The 13,425-nt window shown below is 33.1% G+C and overlaps 1 protein-coding gene across 1 annotated transcript; it reads right to left on the bottom strand.

Annotated features, from left to right (window-relative positions):
* Nucleotides 1-610: 610 nt before the first annotated feature.
* Nucleotides 611-12,858, bottom strand: LOC143052498 (carboxypeptidase A2-like). The gene is made up of 11 exons (XM_076225546.1): nt 12,701-12,858; nt 11,109-11,190; nt 9,168-9,298; nt 8,353-8,434; nt 7,817-7,921; nt 6,212-6,319; nt 5,331-5,453; nt 4,506-4,593; nt 3,426-3,622; nt 2,471-2,555; nt 611-931 (listed from the first exon to the last, which is right to left on the bottom strand). The coding sequence occupies exons 1-11, from the start codon at nt 12,799-12,801 to the stop codon at nt 720-722; spliced, it is 1,314 nt and encodes a 437-aa protein (XP_076081661.1). The 5' UTR covers nt 12,802-12,858; the 3' UTR covers nt 611-719.
* Nucleotides 12,859-13,425: the final 567 nt, after the last annotated feature.

Here is a 13,425-nt window from a genome sequence, read left to right as displayed (position 1 = left end):
TTATTTTCTTATTTTGACCGTTATTCTCTTTCCTTTAAGCTATTTTTTTCACTATTCGTTTCTTATTTTGACCGTTATTCTCTTTTCTTTAACGTATTTTTCACTATTCGTTTCTTATTTTGACCGTTATTCTCTTTTCTTTAACGTATTTTTCACTATTCGTTTCTTATTTTGACCGTTATTCTCTTTTCTTTAACGTATTTTTCACTATTCGTTTCTTATTTTGACCGTTATTCTCTTTTCTTTAACGTATTTTTCACTATTCGTTTCTTATTTTGACCGGTTTTCTCTTTTCTTTAACGTATTTTTCACTATTCGTTTCTTATTTTGACCGTTATTTTCTTTTATTTAACCATTTTTCTCTATTCTTTAATGTTTTGGCCCTTCAGTCTTCACCATATGCTCACTATACTCAGTGTTACTTGTAAAACCCCATCCAGATATTATCACTGATTCGATGAAAATCAATTTGTTAACGCATGACTATCGTTGAAAAAGTAACTGCTAAAAATAAGATAACACGGTTTCAACAAAACCGCTGGCTGCAAAGACATGTGTGAGGGGTCTCAATATTGAGGTTCTCAAAGTTCGAAAATAATGTGAAGTCAAATTGGATGCGTTTTATGTTTTAATTAGAAACAATAAACATTAAAATGTTAAATTATATAAGTCTTGTTATCGTTCAGTCGTACGGGTCATTTTATCTTTTTTTGATTTTTCTACTTTCGGCCTGTGGCGTTATCATCTGCATAGATCTCTTCTGCAAATTTCCAAAGCGAGGCAAATGTCTCTTCAATTGTAGGAGCAATCTGGTTTTCCGGAAGTTCAAAACCCCAGGAGCTGCCACTTCCAGGTCGAAGTTCATAAGTGAAAGAGTATTTAATGCCGTTGTTTAGCTTCATATGGTCATATGCTCCTCCGGAAGCAACATCTACAAAGTTAACAATACAGCTGATAATGTTCAGGCCAAATTGTGTACTAAAATCGTATAAGGTACTAATCACCTGTTATTTTCTCAATCGCTTTCTTAGTAAAGTATTTATGGGCAAGGGAGGTTCAATATACTGTTATTTGCATATCAGAGCGTACTGGTTATCGGAACTTTTGTTATGGCTAGTTACTGTTTGTTTCATTTGCCAGATTAGTTTAATTGATATATATATTCCTCTATGATTTTGTTCTTCAATTCACAGTTGTGGTGTGTTCGTCTGATTTTGTGAAATTAATAGATACCTTATACCCTTTCTTTTTTATTAAATGAGAATAAAAGTTTGCAAAAAGTTGAAAAGAATGATTGTTACTACTGCTACGTTCACACGTAATTCGAATTCGATACGCATTAACTAATTCCAATTAGTTTAATTCGCATTCGAAACGTTTAACGTCCAAACGTAAATTTCAATTCGAATTGCAATGCGCGTCAAAGTCGCTTTACTCTCCGAACGACGTTAAACATTTTCAATCGTATTAACAAAAACGCATTTCTACTGCGAATTGGATAATGCGATTTAGCCAATTCGAATCAATTTTGAATTAAAAAAGAAGTGTGTGTGTGTGTGTGTGTGTGTGTGTGTGTGTGTGTGTGTGTGAACTCGATTAGCGAATTGATTCGAATCAAATGTATGTGTGAACGAGGTATTAGTATCCAAATCTTGTTCATGCAATTTACATTGTGTCTTGGATTAAATTTATTCGTTCAGTGTATGTTCAATTGTATTTTTAAAATAGCTTTTGATTGATTTACGCCATTTCAATTGATATTTTATAGTGTGTCTTTCTATGTTTTGATGTTACATTGTTGTTTCAGGTTATGTGACGGTTTGCAGCTATAAAAACGTTTAAACCGACTGTCCTAAACCATGAACGTGATGTTTAATGGTTGTCGTGTTTAAGTATAGTTCATAAGTTCTTCTCGTTTCTCGTTTGTTATATAGATTAGACTGTTGGATTTTCGATTAGAAAGGTTTTACACTAGTCATTTTCGGGGCCTTTTATAGCTTGCTGTTCGTTGTGTGCCAATGCTCCGTGTTGAAGGCTGCACTTTGACCTATACTGGCAGGGGTGGATCCAGCCATTTTAAAAAGGAGGGTTCCCAACCAAGAGTAAAGGGGGGTTCCAGCTATATGCTCCCATTCAAATGCATTTATCGGCCACCAAAAAAGGGGGTTCCAACCACCGGACCCCCCCCCCCCCTGGATCCGCCAATGACTGGTTTACTTTTGCAAATTGTGACTAACTTGGATGCAGAGTTGTCGCATTTGCACCCATCTTCTTATATACTAAGTTTCGGTTTCACTATAGTATATAAGGGTTAAACTTTGTTCCTAATATATTGGCAAAATAAAAATAATGAGGATGCCTAAAGTCTACATGTTGGTTTATAGAAGGTGTAATATGGGCATTGCCTAAAAAATGGCAACTATCGAAGATTACATTGCTACAGTTTTCTACACTATCTGTTTTTACTTACACAGTATATCTGGAGGTGTTCCAACAAGGTAGGCAGTGTTATAATATGATTCCAGTTCAGCCTCAGCACTCCTAGCTATTCTTAACTAAGAAGAAAATAATGAAATATTATATACAACATGTAGTTACTGTGCTCGTGTTTAACTTAACAAGTTTAATTCATATGTCTGCTGAATGCAAAAGATCAGGGATTCCCCTCATCTCATGGAAAAAGAAATGACTCTGAAGTCATGGAAAAAGTAATTACCCTCAGGCCAATGAACACTGAGTATTCTATATTAGCTTTCGGACTTCTCTTGAACTGAATTTTAATGCTCGTATTGTTATGCGTTTACTTTTCCACATTGGCTAGAGGTATAGGGGAGGGTTGAGATCTCATAAACATGTTTAACCCCGCCGCAATTTTGCGCCTGTCCCAAGTCAGGAGCCTCTGGTCCTTGTTAGTCTTGTATGATTTTTAATTTTAGTTTCTTGTGTATAATTCGGAGTTTAATATGACGTCCATTATCACTACTAGTATACATATTTTTAAGGGGCCAGCTGAAGGACGTCTAAGGGTGCATAATTGGTGGCCTTCGGCTGTTGTCTGCTCTATGGTCGGGTTGTTGTCGCTTTGACACTTTCCCCATTTCCTTTCTCAATTTTATTTTTATCTATTAGAATATTGAAGATTTTTCCATATGAATTCTAGCACATTTGCCCAAAAAGAAGTAAGACGGCTTACAAGACAACATTATCAACGTCACAGACAAGACGATATACGACGGAGCTTGATGTTACACTCCACTGTTTTGTAAAATACATAATCATGTCACCTTTTATAACACAATCTTGTTTTTTTTCTGTTGTTTTTGGTGACCTGATTACATATTCCGTATACATGCTCATTTGTTTATTTAACTGGCTTGCAGATATTCTAGTGTCTGTAAATTTCTTTTTTACAAGTATTGTATTACCAATGTGTTATAATCACTAGGTTTGGAACTCTGGTATCCCCATGGCAACAGAATATACTGAGAATAGCTGTGAATTGATATAAACGCTACATTGTTAGTAGTTTGGATTGCTGCATTTAGTGCTGCTGTTTCTGGTTCTGAGAGGGCACTGTTTCCACGGTACGTGTCTGAGCAGGACTGTCCGGATGAACCAGATCCTAACAAAAAAATAATTAATTTACATGTTGGTGCCTGTTCAAACGTTTAAAACCACTGCATTTATTTGCACCTGTCCTATGTCATTAAATTGTTGTTCAGTGGTTGTCGTTTTATTGATGTGGTTCGTGAGTATTTTTCGTTTCTTATATTGATTAAACCATTATTTTTTTCTGTTTGAATTATTTACACTCAGTCTGATAATTTTGGAAACCTTGATAGCTTGCTGTTCAGTGTGGGCCAATGTTTCGTGTTGAATGCCGTACTTTGACCTATAATTGTTTACTTTTTACACATTTGGACTTGGATGGAGAGGTGTCTTATTTGCACTCTTCTTATTTCTACATTCAAAGATTTTATATTTAAAAAAAATATTTTGCACTATTTGCCCATTATTCACGATTATGTTTACCCAATCTGGACCTTCTTAAACCTTTAATACTCTTGATGTAAGCGAATCATAATTTGTGTATTTCGAATTATTTTTTGTAAATTAAAAATAATAATCGAATTAATAACTGTAACATCGCTATAGAAATATAGAACTTCATCGAAGCTAACGAGGGTGGGCGACTTCTATTTAATATGTAATTACAGGCTAAAGTTGAAAAAGTCCATATGCGATAAAAAAAAAACAAAAAAAAACCCAAACTTATTATAGTTGTCCGATATCAATGGATAAACCTTATGCATTGATATATTTTAACCTGCATACAGCTCAACATTTTCAGGCAAATATATATTTGTCATGTTTTTGCGATTTTAAATTCCCAATAAACCAAATACCGCTATAAATAGTTTTGCAACTTAGTTTTAGGTTATGTTACAATTTTAAATATGGTTATATTTTTATGTTTCGTTTTTAATATGATATATCTACAATACCTCCAAAATTGGCATTCCAGTTTCTGTTCAAGTCAACTCCAAGACAAATGCCATTGTTTTGACGTCTGTTCTTTCGCCAAAGTCTTGACTAGAATTTGAAGAGATATTTAAGCGGACTTTTTTCGTAGTAAAATGTTTATACAATAGGGCTAATGGCTCTTAAATCTTGTGTTTTTCTATATAACAACTCTTTATGTTATTTTATTTGTTATATATCTCAAAAACAATTGGTCATCTCAGAAAGTATTGAATTCTGGGTTAGGATGTAATTAATTCTTGGTTTAGAGTGTATACGTAACGCATTCTGAGTAATATTTCAAAAACGTACGAAATACATCCCAAACATTGCTATGCGTTATTTTTTCTTAGATGTACATATACATGTAGTATTGTATTATGATGGCACAGTGCATACATGTATGGTTCATTTAACTATATGAGAATAAAATAGGAACCTGTCCTGGACAGGAGAATATCTTGAATAAAAGATGTAATGAATAAAGTTACAATATTGGTATTCTATATCCTATTGACAATTATTGCTGCATGTTTTTTTTTATACTGCAAAGCACTCCGTATTTAAAGAATGTTAACACTTGTAAAGCATTTTAATATGCCCTCCAGGGTTAGTTCGGCCACATTGAATAGGGTCAGATTTTCATAGTCTGAAAAATACATAATTTAAACAGAAGTTGCTTGGAAATATGAATAGCCATTCTCGTTCTATCATACTATTTGAAACTCTTTCGAAAAAAATCTGCCCCTACGCAATATAACCGAAGTAACGTGAAGTGGCGTATTAATGACTATTTGTTAAATTCTTACCACCCAATAGGCGTAGTCATATCCATCAGGGTTGTGGACAGGGACAATGTAATAGTCGTAAAGATCCAACATGGCTGTTGCTTTCTGTGCAACGACACCGGAACCACCATATAATCTAGCAAGCTGGTGAAAGAAAAAAAAAGAAGAGATTTGAAAACACAAAGAGTTTTTTTTTTCAAGTTAACTACCAAAAAAGAAGCAAAATATTTATTTTTATTACTATTCCAAAAAATGCTCCTTTCATCGATATATTTTAAAAGGCCACTATATCAAACGTGAAGCTTTGAATCGCATACAGTTTTTTTTTTTGGTAAATAAGGAGTTATACTGTATAAACAATATGCTTTGCAGCAGATACTCTTTTTTTGTTACCAACATATTTCACTTAAATATAAGTTTTCCTTGTCGACAAGTGATGTTATAGTAATATATCATTTGACTGTATATAAAACAAAGTGTGATCAATGATTTTTATAGCAACATCAACATCGCTGTTTCAGTTTTTGTCATGATTATTTAGTAAAATTGAGAATGGAAATGGGGAATGTGTCAAAGAGACAACAACCCGACCAAATAAAAAAACAACAGCAGAGGGTCACCAACAGGTCTTCAATGTAGCGAGAAATTCCCGCACCCGGAGGCGTCCTTCAGCTGGCCCCTAAACAAATTCTCTTCAACTTTTAATTTTTTGTTTTCTTTTAGTGTTCTTTTCCAGTTTGCATTACTGCAACAACAAAAAACTCAGTTTAACGGTATTTATAAATTCCTTATTATTTCTAATAATCTTTCTCCCAAACCCAGCTTGATTTAATCCCGGTGACACCATAGACCAATAGACCATAGTGCATTTATATCGTGTTTCTTTTTTAAAGGTTACTCACATTATTAGCTGTTTCCAAACAAGTTGAAATTGTGATGAATTCTCTGGCATGGGTTCCACATTCTATCCAGACAGCCTTCTTACCACTCCCGTTTAAATCTGTTGATACCTAAAATGTTAAAAAAAAAAATGCATTTGTCAAATACCGGTATGGCTCTTTTAAAAGCCTTATATATGACTTGAACATCCAAACAAAGTACTGAAAACTTTTGTTTGAAGACGATGACGTAGATCTAGGATATTACGGAATGTCTCAATTTTTTGTTTACCTGTTCTGTATTTGGCAAAACCTTTCTGAAATTTAACTTCTAATTGCTTTTCAACTTTATACTTTAGTCCTTTTGATCCTTTATATTCGAGCGTTACCGCTATTTCTTAAGACTTTTATGTAAAACCACCCTTCATTGGTCTCAAACATATTCCTCGTTAGACGATATTTACAACTAAACTATGTCATGTCTTCTCTGACTGTTCATGACGTTAAAATACTAAATCCCTGGGATGTGTTTTAGTCTCGGATGCATGATTTTTTTATGATTAATTGTTTTTTGGCTTTTAACTAGCTGTCTGTAACTGCGAGCACTCTCAAATCGTATTTTCTTGTTAATTCGACCTGTTGATACTGTTTATAATGCTTTTTTGTTATTTTATATTAATATGGATCTTGTGTATATACCAGCTTTGATTATTTGGAATATCTTCTAAGTTTCACTGCGTCTTTCTACATTTGTATAAACTTCAGGATTTACGTGTATTATTAAAACCGTTTTTTTTTCAAAAGTGACTATTTTCGAAGGGTTAAATATTTCGCAGTGGTGTCTTGCCATGGCTTTGTTTGGACTTGTTTGTTTGCTTTTTGGCCTTGAATGTTTGTTCCTAATATTTTATTAACTGTGCATTTGCATTCAGATATCGTAGATCAAATTTTTTCGTTCATAGTGTATTAATTTACGTTTTTTGATTGAGTTAAGCATGCCAATAGATATTTTATCGTGTGTTTTTCGATGTTGTGATGTTATGCTATTGTTTCAGAAAAAGGGAGAAGGTTTGGTACCATTAAAACGTTTAATCCCGCTGCAAATGTTTGCACCTGTCCTACGTCAGGAATCTAATGTACAGTAGTTGTTGTTTGTTTATGTATTTTAAATGTGTTTCTCTTTTCTCTTTGTTTTATATATATTTGAGACCGTTGGTTTTCCCGTTTGAATGATTTTACACTAGTAAATTTGGGGCCCTTTATAGCTTGTTGTTCGGTGTGAGTCTAGGCTCAGTGTCGAAGGCCGTACATTGACCTATAATGGTTTACTTTTTTAAATTGTTATTTGGATGGAGAGTTGTTTCATTGGCACACACGCCACATCTTCCTATATCTATTTCTCGCACAACTTAACATAACAAAGGAACAACAACAACATATACAGTAGACACAACTATTATTATCTCCTAGAGAAGACACTTTTAGATTTTACCAATACTACAACAGAATTCAACGTTAGAAAACCTTCATGGGTCTTTTTTAATATGTAAATGATTAGTTCACTAGGGAAAACAGCTGGTACCTGTATTAAATTGTCTAAGATATTGTAAATTGAACTAGTATATTTACCTTAACCGCCCATATTTGTCTTCCTTCTGTAGTTGTTCTCCCTAGATTAAATCTTTCCAACCGTTGTGGAACCTCTGCCTCCAAAGTGCTAAGGAAATCATCTATCTAAAACAAAGTTCAATTGAACTCAATAACACAATGTAAGACAAAAACAAAAAACATATCTTCGTAAATATTCCTGGAGTATTTGCCACTGTACTTAACAGCGAAGTCATATTAAAGCCCTGTGTTGAAATGACGGGTATTTGATGTAAGAAAAAATATGTTTTTCTGTCTTCGGCAATACATTTATTAAATATTAAGCGTTGTTTCTAGACGCGGTACTGATCCCTACTTTTCATGAATGATGTGCCTATAGTGAAATGTTCAAAACAATGTGCGCTTTTGCTAAAGATTCATCCCCTTATATTTCAGTTTTGAGTTGTTTGTGTCTTTGGCATCTTATGGTGACATGTATGTGCTTGCGTCCTTGTACTGGTACATGTACCTGTCTCACTGGTAACCATTCAATAAGCCGTTACTTTTTTAAAACTCACCCCATTTAAATCTAGGTAGGTTTGGGTGTGATCCCTTGACCCAGCATGTCTAGATATAGATTGCCACTCAGTATCAATTCCGCTGCAATGAAATGTTTTATAATAAAAACGTATATTATGTAAAATAGTTTAATACAACAGTAATTATAATTTGATAGTTTCATAAGTCTAATCCCACAGACCTATTTCCTGTTAGTTTTAACATATTTATTTATAGTGGATTGGGAAACAAGTTTTGCAACTTATATTAATCCCTTTCCACTTTGCGGGTGCGAGTGCTGCCTTGTGGCATTAGCCTACTCTTTTTCGAAATCTACAAGGATGTCTTTAACGTGCAAGAGATATGGCTCTCTCTTAACACGGGTCAGCCATATCATCGTTTCCTCAAGACCATACTCGCAGATGGTGTCAAGGGAGAGCCGAAAATTATTTCCTGTTGCAAGTGATAAGGAGTTTACTCTTGTACATTTTGGGAGGCAGTGTGTATCTTCAGACCGAATGTTAGATGATATATACCGGTCACTACTTAGATACCGTTTAAATTCTATTCCCAAAAGTATGATCAGGATTGCAGATGATAGGGATAGTACAATGTTATATATGGACGGTGCAGAATAAAAAGGCCAAATACTAATAAAAAAAGAGATAAAAAGGCAAAAGAGAAAAAAAAAGAGAATAATTGCTTCTGAAATATAAAGAATGGAGAACAATAGTCGAAGAAATAAAGCATAGAGAATTATGATATAAAAAGTTAAAGAACAAAGAAATGAAAGACCCTCCATCTAGACCTTCGTGTCTCGTGCTTAGTGACCTACCGTTGAATATCTTCTTGTAAGACGGAGTATTTCAGTCCTGCTCGTTCAAGTGTCTCCATACATTTCTTTTCATGTTTTGGTTCAACGTGTATATGAACATCTCCCCTCATTGGTTGTTTCCAGAAATCAAGCTAAAATAAAATTAAATACTCGTAAGTATAAGCTGAAATAAGTAGTACACACTTATTTATATTTTAATTTTAATATTAAAGCTTTATTAAAAGAAATATATATAAACGTCTGTCCGTCTGATTTTAATTTTATTATCATGGTGGCTTTTTTTTGTTGCCTTTATCGAATTATTGTTACAGAAAATATGAATTTTAAGTCAGCATTGATGTAACGAATATTATTGCATAGCAATATAATATTTCCCACAGAAAGTAACCAAAAGTTAGCGTGCAATAAATTCTATTATTGTACAGCAATATAATATTTCCCACAGAAAGTAACCAAAAGTTAGCGTGCAATAAATTCTATTATTCCATATTGGTATTATTTTAGTAGGTTTCTCTATATGAATTGGATTTTGAATAAAAAAGCATGTTCACCTGAGAAAGTGTTATTCACCGCGCTAAACGTCACGCGCTTTTACATGCAACGTTATGGTAAAATGTTTCATGTAAAAAAAAAATGGTATATGTTTGTCATTAGATACATTTTCTTCTCTCGGACTATGGAATAAAACAATTACTGTCTTTTGTTTCAGTAAATATGGGGTTTTATTGACTTTTGAAAAACTGATATTCACTGAGGCCGTCGGCCTCAGTGAATATCAGTTTTTCAAAAGTCAATAAAACCGCATATTTACCTCATCAAAAGACAGTAATTGTATAATATTGCACTAGTGCAATAAATCTTCAAAATTCATGACGTCATCAACGACAAAATCGTAGTTTAAACCAATTTTTACTTTAAAATATTATATTGCTATACAATAAAAGGGTTATTGCATGAATATTGGGGAATATTGTCCCTCGTAGAACATATATTGGACTCGCAAGCTCGTGCAGTATAAAATTCTACTCGGGACAAAATATTCCCCAAATTCATGCAATAACCCTATAATATTGCACTCGTGCAATAAATCTTCAAAATTCATGACGTCATCAGCGACAAAATCTTAGTTTAAACCAATTTTTACTTTCAAATATTATATTGCCATACAATAAAAGGGTTATTGCATGAATATTGGGGAATATTGTCCCTCGTAGAACATATATTGCACTTGCAAGCTCGTGCAATATAAAATTCTACTCGGGACAATATTCCCCAATATTCATGCAATAACCCTATAGTACTAAATAATTAAAAACCAGAATTCAAGAATGGAAAAAAATATTTACAAATCTATCTTATAGTTAGATAGAAACCACGAATTATAATAACAAAAAACAAGACAAATGATTAAAATAATATCAAATCTGACTGTATAAACGGGAAGTTCCTTACCTAACTGATCAAAGTTTAAAACAAAAATTGAAATCAAAATTAATAAAAGAAAACAGATCTGTTCTTTTATCTGACAAAACTACTAATTTGTACAATACACCACTCTTGCGTTTCGACAGCACTGACACGATAGCTTTTATTTCAAATTTCAAATACAAAACCAATTTATACCGAAACCAATCTAAACCGGAACCTATTTAAACCGTAAATATTGGAGCATTACGTTTGCGCCTTGCCATAACATTTGCGCGCAGCTTTTGATAAACGGAACTGACCATTGAATATCAATTTTATGATTTTTTTAGTGAAAATTGGTGATTTTGTACAACCACTGGATTAAAGACATAATATCATATAATTGATATGAATGTGTATATACCTCCAAGTCCTATTTATATCGAAACCTAATATAATTGATATGAATGTGTAGATACCTCCAAGTCCTATTTATATCGAAACCTAATATAATTGATATGAATGTGTATATACCTCCAAGTCCGGATCATTTTGAAGCTCCCGCAAAAACTCAACTTCGAGTGGTGTCTGTGCTTTAACTGACAATAACTTGTGTCTAAAAAAAAGGTAATAACAATTGAAATAATGTGAGGTCATAAAATGATGCAAGAATCTAATAATTATTGCTGCATTGAAATCATGAGCTTTGTCTCGCTTTGACGGAGTGATAGGTCAATCATATTTGGTATGCAGTTGTATCAGCATTGGCAAATCTCATTTCCATGGAGATTATTAGGTCTTGCCACCTTAGTCCTGGTCTATTGACTTTGAAACTTTGGCTTGTTTTACATGTATTAGTTTGTGATTGGGTCCGTTAATGGGGTACAACTAGTGTTAGGTCACTGATATTTGGTATGCAGTTGTATGTACGCATTGGCAAATCTCATTTCCATGGAGATTATTAGGCCTTGCCACCTCAGTCCTGGTCTATTGACTTTGAAACTTTGGCTTATTTTACATGTATTAGTTTGTGATGGGATCTGTTTATGGGAAACCACTAGTGTTAGGTCAATGATATTAGGTATGCAGTTGTATACGCATTGGCATATTACATTTCCATGGAGATTATTCTGAAAAATTACATTTTAGGAAATTTTATTACTGTTTTAGTGCTGTTTAAATGTCAATTTAGTGTATTATTGTTGTGCTTTGTATCAATAAATATGTAGAAATAATTACATTAGATGTATGTTTCATTATAATATGTTATTCTGATTGGCTAACTGCACATCACGTGTTATTCCGTAAGCAGTTGCATTGCTCGATACAACTTTTCATTCATGATAACACGTGCTCCAACAATAAAGTGCACAGGTGAATTAAATAATAAAATATATAAAATTCGTGTTTTCATGATCATAGCTAAAAAATGTAATTATAAGTACTGAATGCTTCTTTTTGTAACTTTATAGGGTTGTAAAAGCGTTGACCGTGCGTACATTTTTAGAATGAAGCGCTTCCGCGCTTCATACAAAATGTACTTCGGTCAACGCTTTTACACCCCAATAAATTTACAAAAAGAAGCATTCAATTCTTAAGTGTAACTCAAAATTTAGTACTTTAGATTTTAATTAATATTATTTATTTGTATATATTAATATTTTCACCTAAATGATTTCAATTGTTTGTGAATAACATTGTGCCTATAAATTCATTTTGTGTTTTTGAACCTTTTTTTCACAAAATGTGCTATGCAATTATTAAATAAAATAATGTAATAGAAACTATTGTTTTTCTTTATTTTCCACAAGATTTACCTTCATTCATTACTTTAGTGTTGTAACAACATTATCCTACATAATCCCATTGTTTACATAAAAATTCTGGGAACTAAAACATAAAATTTTACTTTTTTACTTATAAAGTTCAAAATGTAGGAATAGCCAGAATAAATATGTGTGATAATCGAAACAATAAGACTTCGCAATTTTTTCTGAAATCACAATAACTAATGTTTTTTTCAATTAACAGTTCATAAATGTTTAAGATAAATAAATAAAAGAGTAAATAATTATCAAACCAATGAGTAAATTAATAGAATGATACATAGTAATAGATTAGCATACCCTCTATAGGAAACTCTTGGTGGTCTGTTTTTTTCTTTTTCTTTCACAGATTTACAGCACACAGTTCCTATCAAGACACATAGTAGTATGACAACCTTCATTGTTCCCAGATAAATGATCTCCTGACAAGAATTATTTCGTTTTTAAAGCTGTACTTGTTAAGTACAGTTGCGTTCAATTGTAACCTTCATTTGATATGCATAAAGTACACACGTTGACAGTTTGTTGTGCATATTTGCTGACAACTACGTCGGCATCCAAGACTACTTAGTTGTTACATGTAACATAAAATGGTGTAATATTACTATTCGTTTCGGATTTTTAAAAAAAACACAGTACAAAACAAGGAAAGTCGTGGTGAAGTGGTTAGTGCCTCGGATTGCAAAGGTTCGTGGTTTGATTCCCGTTCATGATGATGATTTCAGGGACTGAATATTCGCCTCTCCCTTGACACCATTTGCGAGTATGGTATTGAGAAACGATGATAGTCAGTCGGAAGGGGACGATAAATGGCTTATCCGTGTTAAGAGAGAGCCATATATCCTGCATGTAAAAGACATCCTTGTAGATTTCGAATGCCGCTACAAGGCAGCTCTAGCACCTGCAAAGTGGAAAGGAATTAATATTAGTTGCAATAATTTGTTTCCTCATCCACTATAAATAAATGTTTTTAAACTAAAACAATGCAACCCAAACAACAATCACGACGAGACAGACTAGTTGAA

The sequence above is a fragment of the Mytilus galloprovincialis genome, chromosome 11 (assembly GCF_965363235.1).
Source record: "Mytilus galloprovincialis chromosome 11, xbMytGall1.hap1.1, whole genome shotgun sequence".
Lineage (NCBI taxonomy): Eukaryota > Metazoa > Mollusca > Bivalvia > Mytilida > Mytilidae > Mytilus > Mytilus galloprovincialis.
Note: the sequence above shows the minus strand (reverse complement) of the source record. Positions and strands in the feature narration are given on the sequence as shown.